At 32.5% G+C, this 21,888-nt stretch overlaps 4 protein-coding genes and 1 non-coding gene across 6 annotated transcripts in view; 2 read left to right on the forward strand and 3 right to left on the reverse strand.

The window, feature by feature from the left end:
• LOC106102552 (carbohydrate sulfotransferase 11) overlaps nucleotides 1–14,033 on the forward strand; it is a 28,189-nt gene extending 14,156 nt beyond the window's left edge. For both annotated transcript variants that reach the window (XM_013282070.1, XM_013282069.1), the window contains 5 exons: nucleotides 7,154–7,338; nucleotides 8,748–9,045; nucleotides 9,905–10,087; nucleotides 11,102–11,259; nucleotides 11,749–14,033. In XM_013282070.1, coding sequence (XP_013137524.1) covers nucleotides 7,154–7,338; nucleotides 8,748–9,045; nucleotides 9,905–10,087; nucleotides 11,102–11,259; nucleotides 11,749–11,830 — 906 coding nt within the window. In that variant the 3' untranslated portion in view covers nucleotides 11,831–14,033. The remainder of the gene's footprint in view (nucleotides 1–7,153; nucleotides 7,339–8,747; nucleotides 9,046–9,904; nucleotides 10,088–11,101; nucleotides 11,260–11,748) is intronic.
• Nucleotides 10,969–11,039, reverse strand: Trnag-gcc. Its single transcript has one exon. It is a non-coding gene; the product is annotated as a tRNA-Gly (tRNA).
• Nucleotides 14,034–14,173: 140 nt separating the features above from the next.
• LOC106102386 (putative GPI-anchor transamidase) lies at nucleotides 14,174–16,910 on the reverse strand. Its single transcript, XM_013281842.1, has 7 exons — nucleotides 16,739–16,910; nucleotides 16,392–16,670; nucleotides 15,849–16,057; nucleotides 15,274–15,391; nucleotides 14,829–14,939; nucleotides 14,430–14,611; nucleotides 14,174–14,279 (listed from the first exon to the last, which is right to left on the reverse strand). The coding sequence occupies exons 1-7, from the start codon at nucleotides 16,799–16,801 to the stop codon at nucleotides 14,207–14,209; spliced, it is 1,035 nt and encodes a 344-aa protein (XP_013137296.1). The 5' UTR covers nucleotides 16,802–16,910; the 3' UTR covers nucleotides 14,174–14,206.
• Nucleotides 16,911–17,177: 267 nt separating this feature from the next.
• LOC106102389 (ras-related protein Rab-43) lies at nucleotides 17,178–20,073 on the forward strand. Its single transcript, XM_013281847.1, has 4 exons — nucleotides 17,178–17,469; nucleotides 17,544–17,628; nucleotides 17,901–18,157; nucleotides 19,052–20,073. The coding sequence occupies exons 1-4, from the start codon at nucleotides 17,260–17,262 to the stop codon at nucleotides 19,151–19,153; spliced, it is 654 nt and encodes a 217-aa protein (XP_013137301.1). The 5' UTR covers nucleotides 17,178–17,259; the 3' UTR covers nucleotides 19,154–20,073.
• A 1,418-nt stretch (nucleotides 20,074–21,491) lies between these two features.
• The window catches only part of LOC106102103 (RING finger protein nhl-1-like), a 7,624-nt gene continuing 7,227 nt past the window's right edge, over nucleotides 21,492–21,888 (reverse strand). Inside the window, exon 12 of the mRNA XM_013281512.1 lies at nucleotides 21,492–21,884. Within this exon, the coding sequence (XP_013136966.1) occupies nucleotides 21,552–21,884 (333 nt within the window). The 3' untranslated portion in view covers nucleotides 21,492–21,551. The remainder of the gene's footprint in view (nucleotides 21,885–21,888) is intronic.

A 21,888-nucleotide genomic window follows, 5' to 3' on the forward strand; every position in this document is an offset into this window, starting at 1 on the left:
AATATTGGTTATTCAGCATATGTATGGACGGACCATAAGTTTATCTGACTTTGCTAAGACCTTGTCCATCTTCTGCATATAAAATTGGATCACTATGTTGTACTAAAATGTAATCGGTAGTCCCCAAACCATTAGGCTATTGGCGCTTAATGTTAAAAATAAACAAACTATAAAACGACTGAACTTCGGTCATCTTGCAAAACATGAGCAGTCAACGAACAGTAAACGAGTTCGTCACACCAAAAAACTAACCGCCTGAATATAATCGAGCGATTACTTTATCGTTCGTGCTCTGTCCTTTGCTCGTCTGTGAAAGAACTTTGTTTATCTTGTCAACTAAACATAAGCATAAACGATTTTCTGTTCCTCTCATTCATTGATAAATATGATAACGTTTTTTTTGTATTAGTGTTTGGGCAGTGGAAACCTACTTTAAGATGAAATTTCCGCTTGCTCGGAGTTTACCGCAGTGCGCCACATTCTGCATATCACACGCTGACACAGCTGACCGCAGATATTGTTTTTTGAATATAAAAAAATACTTTTGCGTACTAAAATAAATATTAAAGCCTACATCTAGGCACTGAAAACAACTAAAGCTACACTTTTCCCTGCTACCGGTCAATTTTAAACTTCCACGAATTATAATCGAACAAGCCTATTAGACAAAGTAACATTCGATAAGCCATGATACTTTTTACGTGTTGATTCTTATACCTACATCTTGACATATTTCATCGATTCGAATCACTTTATCTAGGGGCTAGGTAAATAAATTCTACTAATTCAGTTAACAAATTAAACGAATGATACTGGGTTTCCGAAGTTCGCATTTATTTTATCCTTACCTAATGATTAATTAGTGGTAAGTTTAGGTTAACTCCAATGTCTTAAGTTACGTAGTTCGTAAATGCATTTCTTGAAGTTATCGCACCAAAAACACTAACGAATGGTTAAATGTAGCTGGGAAACCGGCGGGAAATTTTCAACTATCATTAATTGGTGTAGAAATCAAAAACTAACCGTAAACATGTCAGCGTTTTAACTGGGTGTTTCATACGTTTAAGATTGCTTTTGATAAAAGTTGTGAGATAAACATTATGTTCGCGGAAAGAAAATTCACCTGGGAACCGACGCTGTTCCCATGCGGTAAATGCCTAACGGCGTCTAAGTAACTTGATTTTAAAGTTACTCGACGCAAATTTTAGTAAACAACTTATTTGTTACTTTTGCTCATTTTAACGTAATGCAGTTACATAAAAATAATAAACATAGAACGTAGTTCCCATACAGTAAAGGTATATTACATACATACATATACGTAACTTAATTAAGTATTGAACTTTAAATGATTTAATGCTAGTTTAAATAAAGTATCATTGTTTCAAAGTAAAGCCTTTAATTATTAATAACGGGATACTCCAAAATCTTTTCTATTTTTGTCTCATATTTCTGCATCATCACATAATTTTTTGATAAAATGACATTTCCGATGAAAGTTTTGTAGGTTAGCCGAATCACGAATTTAAATTTTTTTTTACAATAATGTAAACATTTATTTTAATTACTACACATGGTATTTCCATCAATATTTGATTTAACTTGAAATCCCGTATTATATAAAACTAGCTGTTCCCATGCGACTTCATCTGCATAAAATTATAAAAAACTTTATTTTATTGTGAACATTTGTCGAATTATCAATAGCAAATGTCAAAATGACATGACATTACAAACCTTGGCAATCTTGCTTTCTTGATGTTGCCAGCAACTTATGTTCTCTTTCCCACATTAGGGTTCTTATCCAAAATGTTAACCCTCTTAGTTTAATGGCGTGAAAATATATAGCCTAAAGCATGAGGTAAGTGTTCTTTTTATTAAAAAAAAGAATTGTTCAAAAGTATACACATAAAACATTTCAAGTGTATGAAGCACATAGTTTTTATCTGTGATACATTTTGTGATAAATTCGTCACCGTAAGTGCCGACAGATAAATGACGTTGCCAACTCGATATTGTTACAATCGAACACGACTACACAGCACTGACCGTTTACTATTTCATTCCCTTACAAAGAGCTCAAGTTACTACAACCAATCCTTCTAAATCCTATTTGTAACTAACGTTATTTACTCAATCCAATTAAAAATAATCAGGATCTATTAGCATAGTAACAGGACTGTAAAGAAACTTATTATTATTGCAGAATGTTTACTAATGTAATTTAAAATGTAATTAGTACAAAAAATGTAGTTGAAACAAATCGTCTCATAAGTTTACAGTTAGCATTTGGAATGAAAGCGTATCATTATGAACGTATTGATTCTTATTTTTGATGAATCGCATTAGTTATGAGTGTGGAGGTACACCGGTAGAGATAAATCTAGAAAGAGATGACTGAGATGACGTATGATAGAGTTATGTGGAGAACAAAAACCTGTCGCACCGATATTACGAGAGTAGGATAAGGAGGAACATGATGATGATGATTCTTATTTTGTTACATTTTTTAACTAGTTTCTTCTAGACGGAACATACTATTTTATTTCGCTTATCGAAAAGGAACCGACAATAATTTAAATAAATCAAGTATTTTTTCATATACGTATTGATGTTTTTGTTAACGGTACCGATGAATATATTGGAGAAGGTGTGGTTTCAATTACGTTGAGCCAACAGAAACAGTGTACTCGCGTTATTGACTTCTGCCGAGTGCCGACAATAGAGCGGAAGTAGCGTGCGCCTCGGAAGTTTGGCGAGGCCCGCATCCTGTGTACTTACGTCATAGGCGATAGGTCCCTCAGGTTGTCTTACACTTAGGGCTACCTACTACCAAGTAGACTGCCTAGGGTAATAGACAAGTGACTTGTTGGCAACCCTTATTCCTTAATGTAGCAACTGCTTTCGAAATTAAAATTTCATTACTAGCAGACGATGACAAAACACCTCTTCAGAGATCCGAAGACTGTTTAATCTGTAGCCAGAAAATCCATTACACAAAACCCAAGAAAAAAGCAATTAGTTTAAAATGAACAAATGTGGCATAAAAAGTGAAAACACTAACATTTTGATTTGCAACAATTCATTTTTATTAAAATCTCGATTGTCTGGAAAAGGCACCAAAACGGCAACCGTATAAATGTGTTCGAAACGCAGCTATAAAATGCGGTTAACGGTGTGCGACCGGTTCCCACGTATACATAAACTTTAATATACTAACAGGATTCGTGAAATTGACATTTTTAAGTATAAATCTCTTAAATACGTGTGTATAATCGAGGATTCTTATTTCCTAACCATTTCAATAATCTGTCGTTTGACAATGCAATTAGGTCGATAATGTTAGAGCAACATACATAGAGGATAAATTATAGTCCTTATCTACAAAATTTATTTAAAGCGGGAAGTGAATTTAATTCTTTATCAGTGAATAAGCGTCACCGTAAGCTCTAGGCGAAAGTAGTCAGAAAGTTTCATTTCTAACCCGTAAGGTTATGCAAAAATGTGCGAAACCGGGTCTGACTGCTTGTTTATGGCCTGGTAAAATAAAATGACCTAGTCATTGTAAAAAAAATAAAGACACATTCATCAAACACTGCATAAGACGTCAAGTTTCAAGTACGATAGACATCGATGGTTCCATTGTGTTAAGAGATTCAGGTCACGAAGTCTGCACAGACATGGCGGCTTTGCTTAAGCAAAGATCATCTCAAACCGATCTCTTGTTGTAGATTAACTAGCCTACACAGCACTGCAGAATTCAATTATTTGTTCATGCTTAGAATGTTAAGGATACAGTCAATTGTATATAAAAGACAAAAAAGTATGAGTTACTAGCTTTCGCGCGCGACTATGTCCACACGGTATTTAAAAAAAACCTTATAGTAGCCTATGTGTTCTTTCAGACGATTTTCTACATCTGTGCCAAATTTAATTGCAAGCCATTCAAACATATAGACTGTAAACAATAACAAACTTTGGCATTTATAATATTAGTAAGAGGTAATACAGATTGCCATTGTCTATGAAACAAGGGGGGGGGGAATATGTAGGTAATAAAGTTGATAAGCCCTTCCATAAACTGCAAGTTTCATAACATTTTTGACATCTGTCAGATTGTTAGGGGCACGAAGTGTTTAACATGTGTCTGAATATTCGGCAATTATTAGACTTTTAACCGATCAAGCAATTTGTAACAAGAAACAATCTTTTGGAAAGCTTATGATAGTTCTTCGTAAGCAATATTTTATGGTTATGCACATGTATAGGTCGTAAATCGATAATCTTGCTTACGGAAATCTGAAGAATATCATTAAATATTCTAACTCTCTTCTCGTTACCGGCATCGCAAAGTTGCTCGGCCACTTTCCTTTTTACAAGTGTCGTATAACCGGGAAAACTTTTGTACTCGATTTCTTACGTATTATGTGCAATACATAACACAAAAAGATGTCTAATGAAGATTTCACTTTAGCTTTTATGAATTAGTAGTTGTTGCCCGCGACTTCGCCCCCGCAATATTAAGATAAAAAGTGCCCGTCTACGTCAGCTGCCCTTTAGTGAAAGTCCGGACGAAATTGTTCCAACCCTTACGGAGATTACCCGGAACAAACGCTGCTTGCGCACAGACAGGCAAAAAAAATTAATGCGATTTTCGTTATCTGCAACGCAATTATATCATCTTCCCGAAATTTGAAACTTTTCTTTTATATTACAAACAGATACTCCAATTTTATTATATATATAGATAGATCAAGTACCGCACAGTTTGAACTGTAGTATTCCTACTTGAAGTTAAACTATTAACGTTTTTCTCTATTACTTAAAAAAAATGTGAGAATATATGAGGGTTTCGACAGTGGAATCGCACCCTAACGATGTTAGCATTGATAGTTTATACCCTCGATCTTTACGCAGGATATTGTCGACATGAAAGGCGTGGCTGTATTGTATGTCTGCTAATACAAGTAGTATAACACGATTCAATATTTATGGCGGCTCGTCGTTAGCTCCGACGGTATGACTCTCTAGATCATTGCCAAGCTGACCATCTACTCGCGGTAGAAAACACAAGAATAAGTATGGTCGGGACCCCGCATCCATTTACGATATACTTATCACTAATATTGTATTTTGTTCACTGTCTTGTGTGAAATTCTGAGCTACAGTAAAGTTTGGATAGCATTATATTTAGCTGCGAGTCATGTCAGGGTTATGATTGATGTGGGACCTTCGTGCGTATTTAGAACTTGCCAGAAATATAGGCTATTGATATATGATGTTCACATATAACTACAAAACGATTTTTGTTAGTACATTGTAATCGCTGGCATTGAAACTTGAAAAGTAAACCTTGCCAAATAACTGTAAATATTTGATTGATCTTGAAATGATATAACGTAAGTCGTCGGACGTAAAGATCAATGCTCATTAATGTTTGAAAACAGTAACTTTGTGGGTGGTCATTAAAAAGCTATTAAAAGTAAATCGATTCACTCGCTTCGAGTTAATTGAGACGGTTCAGGCGATTCCCGCGGCGATCGATAATGTAGACAGGAACTATATCAAATGTAAGTCACGCTATACCTTTGGAAAGTATTTAGTTATGTTCAGTTTATATTTTATTAGATGTCTCGACTTCGTCTAGCTAAGCCTAAGTTACTTACAGATAAATTACCTTTCTAATGGTGAAAGAATTTTTATATTCGGTTCAATAGTTTTTACGTGAATCGAATACATACAAAAATACAAATATTTTCTCTTTATAACAGTAAGAAGTAAGTATAGAGTATGGATATAAACAAGAAATATTTAATGAAATCTTCACATTATATATTTATAGTGGCTACAGAGTTACAACCTAAGATATTTGGTTACTTTCCCAATATGTTTTTAAAACATTTTGTGTTTATTTGTTAGTAGTCCACGGTTAATTATTTTCGTTATCACACACAATTTTAACAATCAAACCTCCTCGTTTATATCATTGAATGTAGTAGAAAACATTTAAAATAGTTGTGTGTTTACACTACAAAAAACGTGTACTTCCATACGGCAAAGGGAGCGTGAAGCAACGCCTTTGTTGCGACTGCATTTGATGGAATTACCTTACGTGCTTCGCTTTACGATATTGATCGTTGACATGCGACTATTTCATACAACATTGCATGGTTATTTATTCCATGCACTTATGTGACAAAAACATGCAAAACAAGAGAATGATTTCTCTAATGTTAAACATTTGCTCCTTATCCTCAATGAAATAACTATGTAATGAAAAAGAAAGGTATGTAAAGAGAAACTATTGTTGAGATACAGTCACATTGGTATATCCCGCGCAAAATCTCAGCCGTACATTTCACCTATCTATAATACTTAGGCCCTGTCCCACTACTGGTTGATAGAGGCTCAGATAGCTTAAAAGTGACGTCACTGCCAGATAGAGTACCAAGATCCGATTGGATTGTTATCAAATAATTTACAATTTGGTGGGACAGGCCCTTACTATTTTTACTTGTCTGAGTAAGACGTGTCATCTGTGTTATTGTTTTAAATATGCCAAGTTTATCTATTAACATATTAATGTTGTTTCCTTAGATTGAAATGCAAATTCACAGTTGGAATACGACTTTCTACGCATATGTTCAAGTGCTTGGCACGTGCGAATGTTCGACATTTCGTTTACTTTCTCTGGTCTCTCGGTAGTATTACTCATCGACAATTTGCAATTAACTTAATTAACAAGTGTTAATGGAAGATTCATGTGCAATTTTATAATTAGTGGTTACTTAATTTGTTGAAATGACTGGCACTCACAAGTGTGCATCTTAAAATTAAGTACACTCTTTTTTGTTACTGTTGAAATAATTCCTTCCTTTGTAAATTGTAAATACCTACTTGTAATCTGGTTTTGGCATCAATCGACTAAGAGCATCTCGTAAAAGAATTAGAAAATCTGTATTTTCATGAGTTCAAAACGATACTTAAAATAACAACATTTGACGGAATTTAATTCGTATGTATTTATTCAAAGAAGTATGATAATCCAACAAATATGGGGAAAGGTTTAAAATAAAACTAGTTGCTCAATTGACTTCTCTTTTGTGGTGATTTGTAATAAAATTAACGACTTTCTTTTGCTTTCTTGTTGCAGTTTGTATTCGAGAACGGTACGCACGATGAGCTGCTATCGAGAGAGAAGTTTCTAGAAGTGGGCGCAAGGATGGAGGCCCGCCGCGACGCACTCAGGGCGCAGTGCTCCAAGCTGGGTCTGGATAGCTCCAGCTATAAAGCCTACTCATGGGAATACCTTATAAACAGACAATACCACGTCATATGGTAAGATACTCGCTATCGTCCGCGACTTCTGCGTGAAATTAAATTATAAGCCTATATTCCAGACTTTTATCATCTGTTTCAATTTTGTCCAGATGTCTAACAATCATCTATACATCCATCCATCTTTTTTTGTGCCCGACATTTATATTTACCTTTTTTTCATCCTGTTTGTCGAAAAAACTTAAATTTAACAATGAATCATGTACCCAGACTATGCAACATTATTTACGTTTGTTACGAATTGTTAATCTACTCGTATTTATAAGTATGAGTAAACACAGTTGGATTGTCTTGTCGCCGTCAATTGATGGATCAGAGAACAAATTTGTAAATATTTACAGCTCACAATAGTTCAGCTTTATGTTTGTGAAGTTCAATTTTTTTGATGTTTGAATTGCTACGTTATTTAATGATGTCTAATAAAACGGTTGTATTAATGTGTTTAGATATTTTTAAACATTAAAGGAAGAGCCATATATGGGTAGTCATAAATGTTAATAAATTGTAATGTTTGTAATAATTAGTGTCAACGTTAGGAGGAGTGGATTGAGATATGACGGCTGATTGAGATGTATGGAAGAGCAGCACATACTGTGCCGACCCCGTAAGGGATAAGGGCAAGTGGATGATGATGAGTGTCAACGTTAGTAGTTTATCTTCAAAATGTTTTTAAAAACACTAGAAACGTTCTTTGTTTTCATATAATTATGAAACATTATAATAACGAGTCTCATTACGTTTTTGCTTATAACTTAGTGAAGTAAATGTTAAGAAAACAAGGTTAATATGCAACTTTAACTCTAACAAGTTATTTAAATTTTAATACTTAACAATTCAACATACAAACATGTTTAGTAGTTCGACACATATTGCATAATGCCATGGCCTTTGACTTAATTTTAGTACAAATAAATAACATTAACATACTAGTTTGGTGCCCGGCTTTGCGTAAGATTAGTTCAATATTGTGTGTCATAATGGTCTGTTGTTTTTAAAAGTTTTCTATATAACAAGACATATGTTAACAGATATGAACAAATTAATCTTAGGGTATATAGCTACATAGCTATGGAATGTCGGGTTTTTTTATAAGTTCAGAAAATTCAAAGTTACATGTTTATCGAACCAAAATATTCCATCATCTACTGATAAAATTGTTGACCAAGACTGTGGCTGGCGAAGTTGGAAAGCTTAGGGAGATAAGAGTAATAAGGGAATTTATAAAACCGTTAGCTTTAATGTTACGATAGGGTCACCTCTTTACAGATAATTGAATTAGATAAGCATAGAACACGACAGATTAACGGTGACTAATAATTTGGCAGTAGTGTGATAGTAAATCTATGAACTAAAAGCCTTGATAATAAATAGTTTTTGTACTTTGATTAATATTGAACATCTGTTCACAGGTGCAACATATTTAAGGCGGCCTCTACATCCTGGATGTACAATTTCAACCTTATGGCGAATTATTCAGCGGCATTCTTGGATAAGACTAAAGAAGTACCATTAGAACTAGCGAGGAAGAAATACGTAAGACCATCGGTGGAAATGCTAAAGAAAGCGCAGTCGGATTCTATCACTTTCCTCATAGTGCGACATCCTTTAGAAAGGCTGGCTTCCGCTTACAATGATAAAATTGTTCATGCGTGGCCTAAGTCGTTCCACGATAAAATGGGCCATAGGATCGTAAGAAAATATAGAAAGGTGAGATTATACAACGTTCTATGTTACATTCCAAAATTGAATTAAAAAAAAAACAGATTTATAGCTAAAGGTAACTAAAATATTTAGTCTGAAGCAGTTTTTCTCGTATTCATCATTTAAAATATGTTTATTTAATAATAACCTCACTTTACGTCTTTTTCTTAAAGTGTCATCAAGATCGCGGCTCCAAAAAACGCTTCAATCCCAGCATATCTTAATCTTTTCTCAAAATAAACGACAAAATGATAGGATATGGTCACCATGTATAAAAATTGACTTTCACTTCTACTAGTATGTCTACTTTACTATGCCCATTAGATTGAATTTCATTTATAAACTTATTTTTCGGTATATTAGCTTAATGTATGCTTTCCACCATTCATGTGTGCGAGCAATAAAATAATGTCGATGTCGCAAGAGGGCGTTACGTCTGCCTTGCGACCTCCCAACACCCAGCCTTTCTCTAATGTAAGAATCATGTTTCACGTGACATACCCACTCGAGATATACACAAACACGTGCCAAAACATCCATTAATCATTTTAAACTGACTAATAACTATGTTTTATTTAATAATAAGTTTTATTGTAATATTTCGCCCGCGTGAAATTTAAAAATATAGCCTGTGTTACTCACAGACAAATTACCTTTCTAATTGTAAAAGAATTTTTGAAATCGTCCTAGTAGTTTTTACGTTATTCGAGTACATGCAACAATTCAAAAATACAAATATGTCCTCTTCATAACATTAGTATAGTTAACAAATATTTTGTCAACTTTAACGGTTAACCTACTTACTATTTTCTTATCTAAACTAGGTGATTTAGACATATTTTAATAAATACTTATTGTATTATAGCTATCTGGGGAGAATCCGCCGCCGCCTAAAGAGCGGTACCCGATGTTCGAGGAGTTCGTGTCGTACGTTGTGGACGAAGCGCGCGCCAAACGGCCGTTAGACATGCACTGGACCCCTTACACTGCATTCTGCACACCCTGCAAGTTCAACTTCGACGTCATACTCAAGTTTGAAACTCTCGATGTACGTATTATTAAGTACTAGCTTTCGCCCGCGACTCCGTCCGCGTAGAATTAAAAACAAAACAAATGTAAGTAGCCTATGTTTTCATCCAGACTATGTTCTACATCTATGCCAAATTTTATCGAGATCCATTCAGCCATTTAGGCTACAAACTCTAGCAAACATCCACCCATCCATACATTCTCATTTATAACATTAATGTTAGTAGGATTAGGAAGATAATTAATAGCAACTTCACTATGAAGATATCCTCAAGTAATTCTTTGATGGCTTTTATTAAGAGAGCGCGCACACCTTTACTAAACTATAGCACAACTGTTTAGTTTCACTTTGATTCCTATGAGCTAATATGGAGGTATTTTTAGTTGTGCAGCTAAAGAGGTGAATTGGTTGCGAAACAATCGACAATCGCACAACAGTTGCGCGATAGTTCAAGCAAAGGTGTGCGCCCGCCCTTAAACATAACTGCTTAGAAAAGAAAAGAAAATGTGACTTAAACCTAATAAATTCATTACAATTAGGATCACGGCCTCTTATTTGCTTAAGATTATAATGTATTCTTAACGATAAAGACTGGACAACATTGCTTTGTGTAAATCATTTATTATTCGTTCCAATTTTTCTACATAGTTTATTGTTAGAAAGTATCGTAATTGTTACCTCACTGCATTGAACTAATTTTTTATGTCACGCGATGTGATCGATACGACTCGCTTGTATCACTTCAACACGGTATTGTTTGAAATAGTGAAAAAAACAACATTTGTAACTTCACGTATTTCAATATTATTATAGACATATCAAAAGTTTTTGTGAAATATTTTTATGTTGTACTTACAATGCCATCATTTATTAATTACTGTAAAATTTAAAAAAAGTCTTGCATCGGCCGGGAATCGAACCCGGGCCGCCCGCGTGGCAGGCGAGCATTCTACCACTGAACCACCGATGCTTACACTTCGACTGCGAAATTAACAGTTACTTTAACTATCATTGTATGTAATATTTTTACAGGAAGACCAACGGTTCCTGATACAGATGGCGCGGCTGCACGAGGTGGTGAAGCCGGAGTGGCGTAACAGCGGCAAGGGCTCGCAAACGCTGCACATCATCAACCATCTTTACTCCAGGCTGAAGAAGTCGCAGCTCGATGCACTTTATAACCTTTACAAGTAAAGCTTATTTTCTTTCATATCCTAATAATTTCGACTGACACTGACGGTATTTAGATCACTTTTAGACCAGGCTCGTACTTTTCACTAAACTATCGCAGAATTGTTGTGTGATTGTCGATTGTTTCGCAGCCCATTCAACTTTTTAGTTGCGCAGCTAAAAATTGAGTAACGTGTGCACCATATAATCTCATAGGATTCAAAGCGAGACTAAGCAGTTGTGCGATAATTTAGTTTCAAGTGTGCGCACGCTCTTATTGGCACCGGACGGCAAATGAAATTTCCTTAACTTTTGTCTTTGACAAGCCCTCATTTAGAATAGAACATACATACAAACATGACATAGACACCTTTTGAGCAGTTGATATAAATATTCGATTAACACTCCAATTGTCCACCAAGGGCATAAAACTCGAACTAGAATTATATGGACAGGGACCTATGGCCTATTTTGTCCATCTTCAATAGACATCTTACATCTCTTTTCAGATATGACTTCCAGCTTTTCAACTACACCATAGACAAGTACTACGAGATCGTTCGACCTGACGACAACAGCAGTCACGGATGAAGATGACCCGCATTATACGTTGAACATTTCATTGAACATTAAAATATCGGCCGCGACGCAAAGAAGTAAAGACTGATCGATAGAAAAAGATTGATACGGCGAAGGATATTGATGTGTCGCGAAGCTTGGATACTCATACGTCAATTTAGTATATTTCGTAATGTCTAATTTTGTGATACGGTTAACACATTCCATGCCATATGTGACGCCTTGCCAACCAAGGCATGGTACTGAAAGTGTTAATGTCTGCGTGAGTTGCTTTGCTATACTTTTTTAAGTAAAAATTTGCTCGTCTGCTGTCTTACTCGTGTCTTTTGCATTTAGGTATTGTGTGTGGAATTTATTAGCTGGTTTTTGAAACGTGTGACATAAGAAATGTTAATACGTTTGATTACATTATATTAATTATTGTCTTGAATTTTATAAGTGTAATTTTACGAAGTTAATGATTTGTTATTTAACGAAATAGAGCAATATTTAAATAGACAAAATTTAATAGTTTTATGCGTTGTTTTTTGTGATAATTGAATGCATATTTTATAGATCTAATAAATCTAAGATACGATGTTTGTAATATCTAAACGATAATCCAGTTTGTTACCTTTTAATTCATACTTTTTACTAGTTCTTCAAAATAATCGACTTCAAACACGGCACTAAGATTAATAAATAGACTACAAAAATGCTTTTTTTAAAAAAACATTGAAAGTGCTTCCGTAAGTATATAAATGTACAAAGATTTTACAGAGCATCTACAAAATATTTCACATAGAAATACTTGAAACTGAATCATCAGATCGCGAAATGGACGACAAAATCGCAATATTAAGAAAAAATAGATTTATCATCTGTATTAAAAGTAGTATTACAGTGATTGTATAAAAATATTACGTATGAGGCTTCTCAAATGCATGATACAATTAATCATAAGTACAAAATAAAAATAGGTAAAAACAAAATATATAATATATATTTCTACGAGTAAATGAATGTTTAAGGCAAAATGTCGCACAAAATTGTAACGAATTGGTATACAGTAAATAGTTGCGTGTTGTAAAATGCAAATTATATGCGTCTAGAAAGTTATTTTTTAGAGTAATATAGTTACCTAGACGCCAATATGGCGTTTTCTTTGGTGTTGCAAGATATTTATAGTTACAGTGTTGCAAAGTTTTACCAAAAATTAAAAATTGATCATCTTATCGAACGAATGAACTTTATTATGCGTTAGATGTATGTATGAGAGAAGTTTAAAATAACTGGTGGAAATCTTTAATACGCGTTATATGTTATTAATATTAAATGTTTTTAATTTATAGTTGGTTAGTTGTTAAAAAAGACAAAAGTTAGTACTGTTCTATGAACTAGTCGTAGTTTTAAATCGCGTTTTTTTCTAATTTAAATACGTTTTGTAGATTTAGTCACCTCTATAAAAGTATTGCGATCAAACCATTTGTATAAAGGCAACGTTGTACGGATGAAAGTATAATGATGTTAAAACTTTATGGCGACTCGTGATGTTGTAACTGCAACCCTTTACATTCATACCAAATATAGTTCTGTGCAGTCTCGTGCGATATTTAAAGCCGCCATAAAGTTTTGATGGCACTGTATTCGATAACAGTCATTTTATTTCAATTTATATGTGAATTAAAAAAGTGGCAGATCTAGGTTTATTCCAATTGTAATCGCTAATAAATCGAATATTTAGAATACAAACATACGGCATGGGCGTGGCCATCGCTCGAGAATAGACAATCAATTTTTTTAATGAAATAAAAACGAAATAAGACCATAATGGTAGCTAAGCCCCACCCTAGAAGCGACGGCCATGTTAAATAGTTATTATGAATCGAATACTAGACCAAAAATTAATGGCCTATGACAGTAACTGAGATGGTGCTATAGTGCAGTAGAATGTGATCTCATATCAGAACGTGGGACATGAACGCAGCGACTTGTCTTGTTGCGATCTATGCCTGGTTCACACTAGGCCAGTAGCGATCAATCACTGGACTGGCAATCAATTAGAACCAACTGGCGTAGTGGGTCATACACTCAACGCTTCACTTACGCTACTGTACTGGCCAAGTGTGTACCAGGTATTATTGTGTTGCAAACAACTGTAATGATCGGTTGTGTTTGTAATGTTAAAGAAAATTTTATTCTTAGTACTTATAGAGAAATAAAAAGTTTAATACTGTGGATTTGTGTCTTATTATTACTTTATACACACCTTTTTTCCATCTTCAAATATTTTTGAAAGTAGATTAAAAAAAAAATGTTGCAACTTTTTTATATTTTTTTCTGAAACTGTGTAAAGGTAAAAAATAAAACAAAATGTTAATAAATTGTAATTTATTTATACTTTAAACATTATGTGGTTTGAACTAAATGAACTGGAAACTGAGGTAGGTAGCTCATTTTCTCCACTACTTTGGTTTTGTTTCTGAAAAAAACAAAAAAAAATTAGTAAAGGATGAAAAAAAATAAAAAACTGTTATTTTATCTTCTAAAAAATGACAAAATATGAAACTTAAAACTATTTCAAGGTATTACGAAAGCTAAAAAAAAACTCTTAAACAAAAAAATTACTTACTCTATTGTGACTTGTTTCTTTCTTTTTGGTATTTCCAATATTTCTATTGGATTTCTTGTGATAACAACAGGTCTCACTGACCCAAAGAAATCTGTTATCGGCACTTTGCTTGGGTCTCGGTTAAATAGATCTTTTCTGACCCCAACCGTCGACAGGCAAGCACTTCGCGGACAAACTGCTAACTGTAAAATTTTACAAAACGTTTTTTAATTTTTTTTTTTTGGTTTATAAAATAAAAAAAATGGCTGTAATTTCAAAGATTTAAAAAATCAATATAATCAAATAAACTGTAATTTTTTTTAAAATACACTATAAAACAAGACATTTTACAAGAAATGGAACATATGAGCAAAAATCTCTTTGATAGTTAGATAATAAAAAAAGACAATTCATACTTACAAATTCCGACATAGTATTCTTACTATTGGGATGTACATTTTCCAGAAACTCCAGTACAAAATATGTATATCTGTCTATTATGTACACGCCAATTAAATAGTCCACATGATGCTGCGGAAATACATAATAAATATTTAAAAAATTACATTTTTTTGTGGTAAATAATAATTTTTTTTCTTTTATCATAAGGTGGCAAAAGAGCTAGTGGCCAAATGAATCCGCCAAGCTGGCGAAGTAACCGCTGCCCATAAACATTTGCAATAGCGGATGCATTGCCTACCCTAATTTGACAGAGGAGGAAATGCACATAAAGCGGATATTTTCCCTTCCCATGCTTCTCCTCCAGTGTCAAATCCACATATAATTTCCATCCTTTTCTTATCATAAAAAGGGTAAACAGGAAATAGGACTATAGTTCCGTCACCAGCATTTTTTGTATACTTACAGATAAAGAATCTTCTCCCACTAAACTGCTAGCTGTAGCCAGAATATTAGGTGAATAAAACTTTTCATACATTGACGATGCCTGACATGTATCTATTATGAAGAATATTTCATTATATCTGTAAAATTAAACATAACTCTATTACTTGATTGTAATTAACATGTCCAATATCCAGTTTTCTTCTATCGGATTAAAAGACTTAGTTTCTCTTGCAGATAAGTATTTTCTTATCAGAAAAAATGCAATGGAAAGATTGACACCAGATTTTACACAATTTATACCTACTAAATTGTCAAACTAATCATCCTTATTTAGACAAAGTATAGCTAACTTTAATTTTAAAAGCACATTATAAAGCTAAACAACTAAAATGAATCATCATACTAACATTATAAATACAAAAGTTTAGATGGATGGATGTTTGTAGTCTAAATGGATGAATGTCAATGAAATTTGGTACAGTTGTAGAGGATAATCTGGAAGAACTAATAGGCTAACCATTTTTTTAATTATACACGGACAGAGTTGACAGTCATATAAAATGATTAAAACATATTACTTAGCACAAAACTCACCTTTTCTTCTGATACATTTGTTCTAATGCATCAGCCAGCTCTTGACTGGTGACTTCTTCAGAGTCTTGGAATTTTAGGAATCCATCACCTCCATGCCCAGTTAAATAAATAAGTATATTACTGCCTTCATCAGTGAGTAACCTCTTTGATCGAGGTGTGTCATGCTGAACTCTACCCGTAAGCAATCTAATAAAATTTTCCACAGTAACCTGAAGCAAAATAGCGTAAAAACATGACATAGACATGTGAGAAGTGTAAATAGATTCAAAATAGTTAATTCGTCACTAAGGGAGCTTATCATCGTTTTCCTATATTAACTTTACACTAAAGTAAAATTTACAACTCAGAGTGGTGCAGAATCAAATAGAACTAAAAGGTTAAGTGAGTACTAAGATGTACAAAATACCTTAGACAAAGTAATTGAATTTAAAATACTTATTTGCATCTTGTATCTGTATTACAAATACAATGTATCATTTCTGGAAATCACTGGTTACAATTTAAATTTGGAACTAAATCTTTCGGTAGTAAATATATACTTACTTCATAACCTCGATAGTCGACCTCCACATCATCTCCGTACACACTGATCTGGCCATGAGCATTGTTGAAGATTGTCGCTGGACGCGGATTGCGAGGATTACAAGCCATATCATCAGATATCATTAAAATAATCTGACTGTCCGGTATTCCGAGACGTTTCACGCTGCGATAAATAGATAAAACATTCGCTACATGCCGGTAATTAAACCAAAAACGAGATGTATCCACCAGTACTGCCCAGTTATTGGTATGATTTGATTTTTGAAATCCTTCGGGTATCTGAAATAAATCATTATCATTTAACACTAGAGATTCTAAGAAGAGAATTCATTTAACTTTTGTATTACCTCAACTGCATAACTAAAATATATCAACAATTTGAAGGAAAGAAGAAAAGATAATATATTCATTGTTAATACTTTGAAATGTTGCAGTATATTTGTTGTTATTGATTTAAAGGAAAACTTAAACAGTTTTGAATTAAAAAGATAACAATTTTTATTAACAATAATCAACTGTCAATTGACGAACTGTCATCTGTCTTTGTCAAACTGAAAGTGATAGACAATATTACTTTTTCTTCTATTATCTCTGGTGTTTCGATGTTGGTTTCGTTCAATTAAAATTAAAAATGAAGTATTCCATAGTAGCTATAATTATCCTATTTTAAAAGCTTGGAATCAGTTATTTGGGATATTCACTAAATGTTATTAATATATAATATTAAAATAAAAAAAATTTTGATGGCTGTAAGCTTTCTCGGGTTATAAGCGTTTTCACTGAAGAAAATATTGTGTCAAAAATCAAAAATGGTTGTCAGGCTAACAACGTAAACAGAACTATTTGAAAAAATAATCAAATTACAGTCATGAGTAACCGAAATCCAAATACATTAATGAGTGTTCCAGACGAACAATTTGATTACTTATTCAAAATTGTGCTCATCGGTGATTGTGGTACAGGAAAAACATGTATTGTGCAACGATTGAAATCCGGAAATTTTATTGAAAGGCACGGAAATACAATAGGCGTAGACTTTTCTATGAAAACTTTAATTGTCGACGGAAAGAGGGTCAAGGTTTGTGTGGACTAGTCGTTTATATTGCTTAGAATATCCGGAGTATTACAATTAAATGTAAAATTTGTTAACAGCTTCAAATATGGGATACGGCGGGACAAGAGCGTTTCCGGACAATTACGCAAAGTTACTATCGCTCAGCAAACGGAGTAATTATAGGTATTTTAAGTTGAATATTTCTCTAATATGTACATTTACTGGGGCACTCTTAAGGTACACTCTTATGTTAGCATATACATACGCTCTACTGTGGTCATTACGCAGTTATCAAAAGCAATTATCGTTTAAATTCCTAGCTAAATAGACTAAAAATAAAATGTTCACATTTTAAAATTGATTCATACAAGTAAAATATTTGGTTTTATAATTAAATGTTCTACATCTTCAGATTGTTACATAAAAATTTTTAACATAATACATTATTTTTTCAGTGTATGACATAACAAAGAGGTCCACTTTTTTGTCATTACAAAAATGGATTGAAGAAGTGAGAAGGTATACCTCATCTAATGTTATTGTCTCCCTGATTGGCAATAAATGTGATTTAACAGACCAGCGTGAAGTGGAAGCAGATGAACCTAAATCCTTCTGTCGCTATGTACCGGAGATTATGTTTGTAATGGAAACCTCTGCTAAAGACAATACTAATGTTGAAGATACATTTCGTAGCTTGGCTACGGAGTTAAAGGTATTTTTTTAAGTATCATGAAATTAGTTTTAGCTTGCAACTTCATGTGGAATTATGAAAAAATAGAAGTAACCTACATCTGTGCCAAATTTGCGGCCTGTTGAATTGTTGCAGATAAACCTTCTAACAAATATCCATCCATCTATTAAAGTACCAATTTTTTAATTACATCCTCAGAATGTGACAATTTTTATCAAAATCCATTTAGTAAATTATAAGTGTATGTACTCATTATGACCTGAAATATTATGTTGAATTTTGTTTGCTTTAATTAATGTAATATTACCCTTTACATTTGTTCCCAATCTGGCAGTCACATGCGTCAGTGTCATGACTCATAATAATAAATTTTAGTTGTTAATGTTAATAACTGATACTTTATCTTTATTATTATTCATAACATGCATTATCTATGTTTTACCCAATATTTTATTATTTTTACTTTAACACTTATTACATGAATACTATTCAAAACCTAGAAAAGTAAGTAAAGATACTACTGAACATATTTAGCGTTACTATCATCAACATCACCAGCTCAGTATATGTCAGTATGGGTCTTGAAGCCTAACCTAAGTTAGGGGAGACTAGGCAATAGTCCACACTGGAACACAGTGGGATGACTTCACATATATCTTTAAATTTCTTCGCTAATATGTGCGGGTTACATCACAATATTTTCCTAGACTAAGAATGTTGGGTAAATTATGTACGTATGTAGCATATGGAAAGATCTGATATGGGGATTTGAATTCAAGACCTGTAGTGTACAAGTCAAGTGTTAAAACACTCCGGTAATACTAAAATTTTTACAAATCAACATAAAACTTGTAAAACATGTTGCTGTAGTCGATTTTATTGAATTTTTAACCCATAGACAACTTTTTTTTTCAGAGACAACATGATAAGAGTGAAGGTCCACATCCAGATCAAGACTCGGTAGTTCTCGGTGAAAGCCATTCTATCAGCAGGTGTCAACCTTGTCGTTCATCATAGTACTTGGTATTTATTATTGATAAAATCAACACAAATAAGTGATTTTTCCTCGGCTATGTATAGTAACAACGGTCACAAGTCAAGCTTTATCATTTAGTTTTTTATTTAGTTAGGTGAACATAGTAAAGTTAGAAGTGACATTCTTGTTGAATGACACAAATACACAGTGATATCAATTTCATTTTTTGCACATTATTAAATGTTTGATGAGTATGAAAATATTTAGAAGTGTTTTTGAGTGGAAATAATAGAAGTAGTCAAATATACAAAATAGTGAATGTTATGGAACTTTCAGAATGTTTATCACCTTTGGGTCTTTAAATTATCTCCGCACTTTATTTTGAATCTCATTGTCAGATGTGATTTTTTTTTAAATTAAAAATGAATGTATTTAGAAAAATGCTACGAAGCTTTGATATTAAGTTGTCTTGCCATTATAAAAAATAAATGTAAAAAGTCAGCAAGGGGTTAAACTAAGCATTTATCTTGACAAATGTTTGAGGTACAGTTGCGGAATCTAGTGGTGTCCCACCCTAAAACTATATGATTGAAGATTTTGTATTCATTGACACGACGACACGGGTCATTAACAAATATGACGCGGATAGTGTTTGTGTCAAAAAGGTCTGTCAGTGGTACAAGGCTAATTGCTTTTTATTATTATCTCATTGTTTTTTTTATGTCACTCCTACCAGATTGTTTATTTATAAGAGTCGAAGTTTTAAGTGGAACACCAAGGATTTCCGCGACTACAAAAAATAGACAGTAAAAAAATCAAATCGCTTTTTCTGGTAAACATAACAGTAGTGAAATAATTCTGTAATTTTGAGAATAATGTTTAACAGTAGATTAGATTATATGTATATTTGGTTACTCAATGTTATAAAAATAACTTTGGACATCCTTGTTGCCTTTTAAAAAAGCAATTTAGAAAATAATTTGAAAGTATTACAAGTTATAAATATTAAAGAAATTTTAAATTAAAAAGTATTGTAAAAATAGTTATATTATTTTTTGGCTTATTTCAATTTTTTTTGTTCATCACAATTTTTGTTTAAATTTCATTTTTGTAAATAATTGTAAATATTTTGTTAAAACTATCCATTCGAGACTGATTTAAGCCATATAATAAAATAACAAAACTTCAAATAGTAAGAAAAATTTCAATGAATTTGATTCAGATTTTTTTTTGTCAAGTCACACAATTATAAATAGCAGAGCCACAAATGTAGATGGTTGTAATTTTAATTTCTCGTCTTATTTAATTCGAGATAATTATGTTTTAATTACATTCAGAAATTCAGAGATATAAGATAACTTATCAGAAAGATTTTTTTTTCTCATTTAGTCATAATTGTATCCATTAACATACTTTTATGAGTTTTTCGCGTTATATGATTTTTTTAATCATTTACATTATTGGCATTTTTACTGTAGATTGAAATGGCCGGTATAGTTTTATTAAAATAAAAACGAAATATTTTTCTTGCTTCAATGCATGTTATGGATATAGTCAATTACATCACATTTGTAGTTTAAATTAGTTTTTTTGTATTATACATGATTTTCTGTATATTTGGTAGTAGCACTTTATTGGATAATATAACTGGCATTAAATATATTTTATTTTTTTATATAATACATGCCTTTTTTTAGAGATAACTCAGTTTTCTTCAATGTTAAAATATTTCGTATTTTAAAACATGGTATAATCTATGTTTTCGTTTATGAAATCTAAGTCGTTCTTTGTATCAATGTAACTTTTTTTATTTCTATAGCTTTAGGCCTATATAATACTCCATCACATAGATATAAGTTTTAGGAACAGCTTTACTAAAAAAAATAGCTAAAACGGGTCTGTTATGAATCTTATGAATTAAAATAACTAAATATTTTATACAAAAGCTTTTAGATTTTTATAACCTCAATTAAATTCCATAGACTAAGCAAGAGAATAAAGTGTTTAATTTTGCTATAAAATTAAAATAAATTAAAGATTATAGAATTTAGTGGAAATGAGAAGTTATAACAAACCTGTCTACATAATTATTTAAAATTCACAATTATAGACATTAAAAAGATGTCTTTATTAATTTCTTGTCGTAAAAAATCATAGACAATGAAATTGTTAGCCAGTGACATAATTTCTAATTTCCATTCTATTCGATAATCCATTTTTTTACATTTAACAACCATCATTATTTTAAAACACATTGTGTAATATCACTTTTAATTATGCAAACATTATTAAATATTACGTTAAGTATGTTTTTGTGATATATGTGAAATTAAAAAAATATATATTTTCATCAACATTTGCACTCAATAAAACCAGTGATGTGTTTTGTTTTCGAATAACATTTTATTTAATAAAAATAACGTTACATTGTCGTTTTATTTAAAAGAAATTTACGCTATGATTTTTAGTATCACTGACGATTATATCCAGTTGTTTAGTAACATGGATACCTGATATCCATCCAAATTTACCAGCTTCGGTTCCCAATCTGCCGAAAACCCGGACCAATTGACCGTTGGGTTTGAATACTTGTACTCTACAATTACCAGAATCTCCAACCAGAATGAAACCTAAAGGGTCAACAGCTAGGACTTCGGGTTGTCTGAATTGTCCTTTCCTTTGTCCTAAAGAACCGAATTCCAATATTTTGCTTTTATCCTGTTTATTGTATATTTTAACTCGTCGGTTACCGCTGTCAAGTATTATCACTCGCTCG

This window comes from Papilio polytes, unplaced genomic scaffold, assembly GCF_000836215.1.
Source record: "Papilio polytes unplaced genomic scaffold, Ppol_1.0 DF823923.1, whole genome shotgun sequence".
Taxonomy (NCBI): domain Eukaryota; kingdom Metazoa; phylum Arthropoda; class Insecta; order Lepidoptera; family Papilionidae; genus Papilio; species Papilio polytes.

What these genes read in the sequence shown, in the direction of transcription:
- LOC106102389 (XM_013281847.1), top strand. Translation starts at nt 17,260, where the DNA reads ATGAGTAACCGAAATCCAAATACATTAATGAGTGTTCCAGACGAACAA. An exon ending in TCGACGGAAAGAGGGTCAAG is followed by an intron (nt 17,470 to 17,543) that starts GTTTGTGTGGAC and finishes ATTTGTTAACAG; the next exon opens with CTTCAAATATGGGATACGGC. An exon ending in GCTTGGCTACGGAGTTAAAG is followed by an intron (nt 18,158 to 19,051) that starts GTATTTTTTTAA and finishes TTTTTTTTTCAG; the next exon opens with AGACAACATGATAAGAGTGA.
- LOC106102386 (XM_013281842.1), bottom strand. Translation starts at nt 16,801, where the DNA reads ATGAATATATTATCTTTTCTTCTTTCCTTCAAATTGTTGATATATTTT. An exon ending in CAAATGTATCAGAAGAAAAG is followed by an intron (nt 15,392 to 15,848) that starts GTGAGTTTTGTG and finishes TTAATTTTACAG; the next exon opens with ATATAATGAAATATTCTTCA. An exon ending in AGAATACTATGTCGGAATTT is followed by an intron (nt 14,612 to 14,828) that starts GTAAGTATGAAT and finishes AAAATTTTACAG; the next exon opens with TTAGCAGTTTGTCCGCGAAG.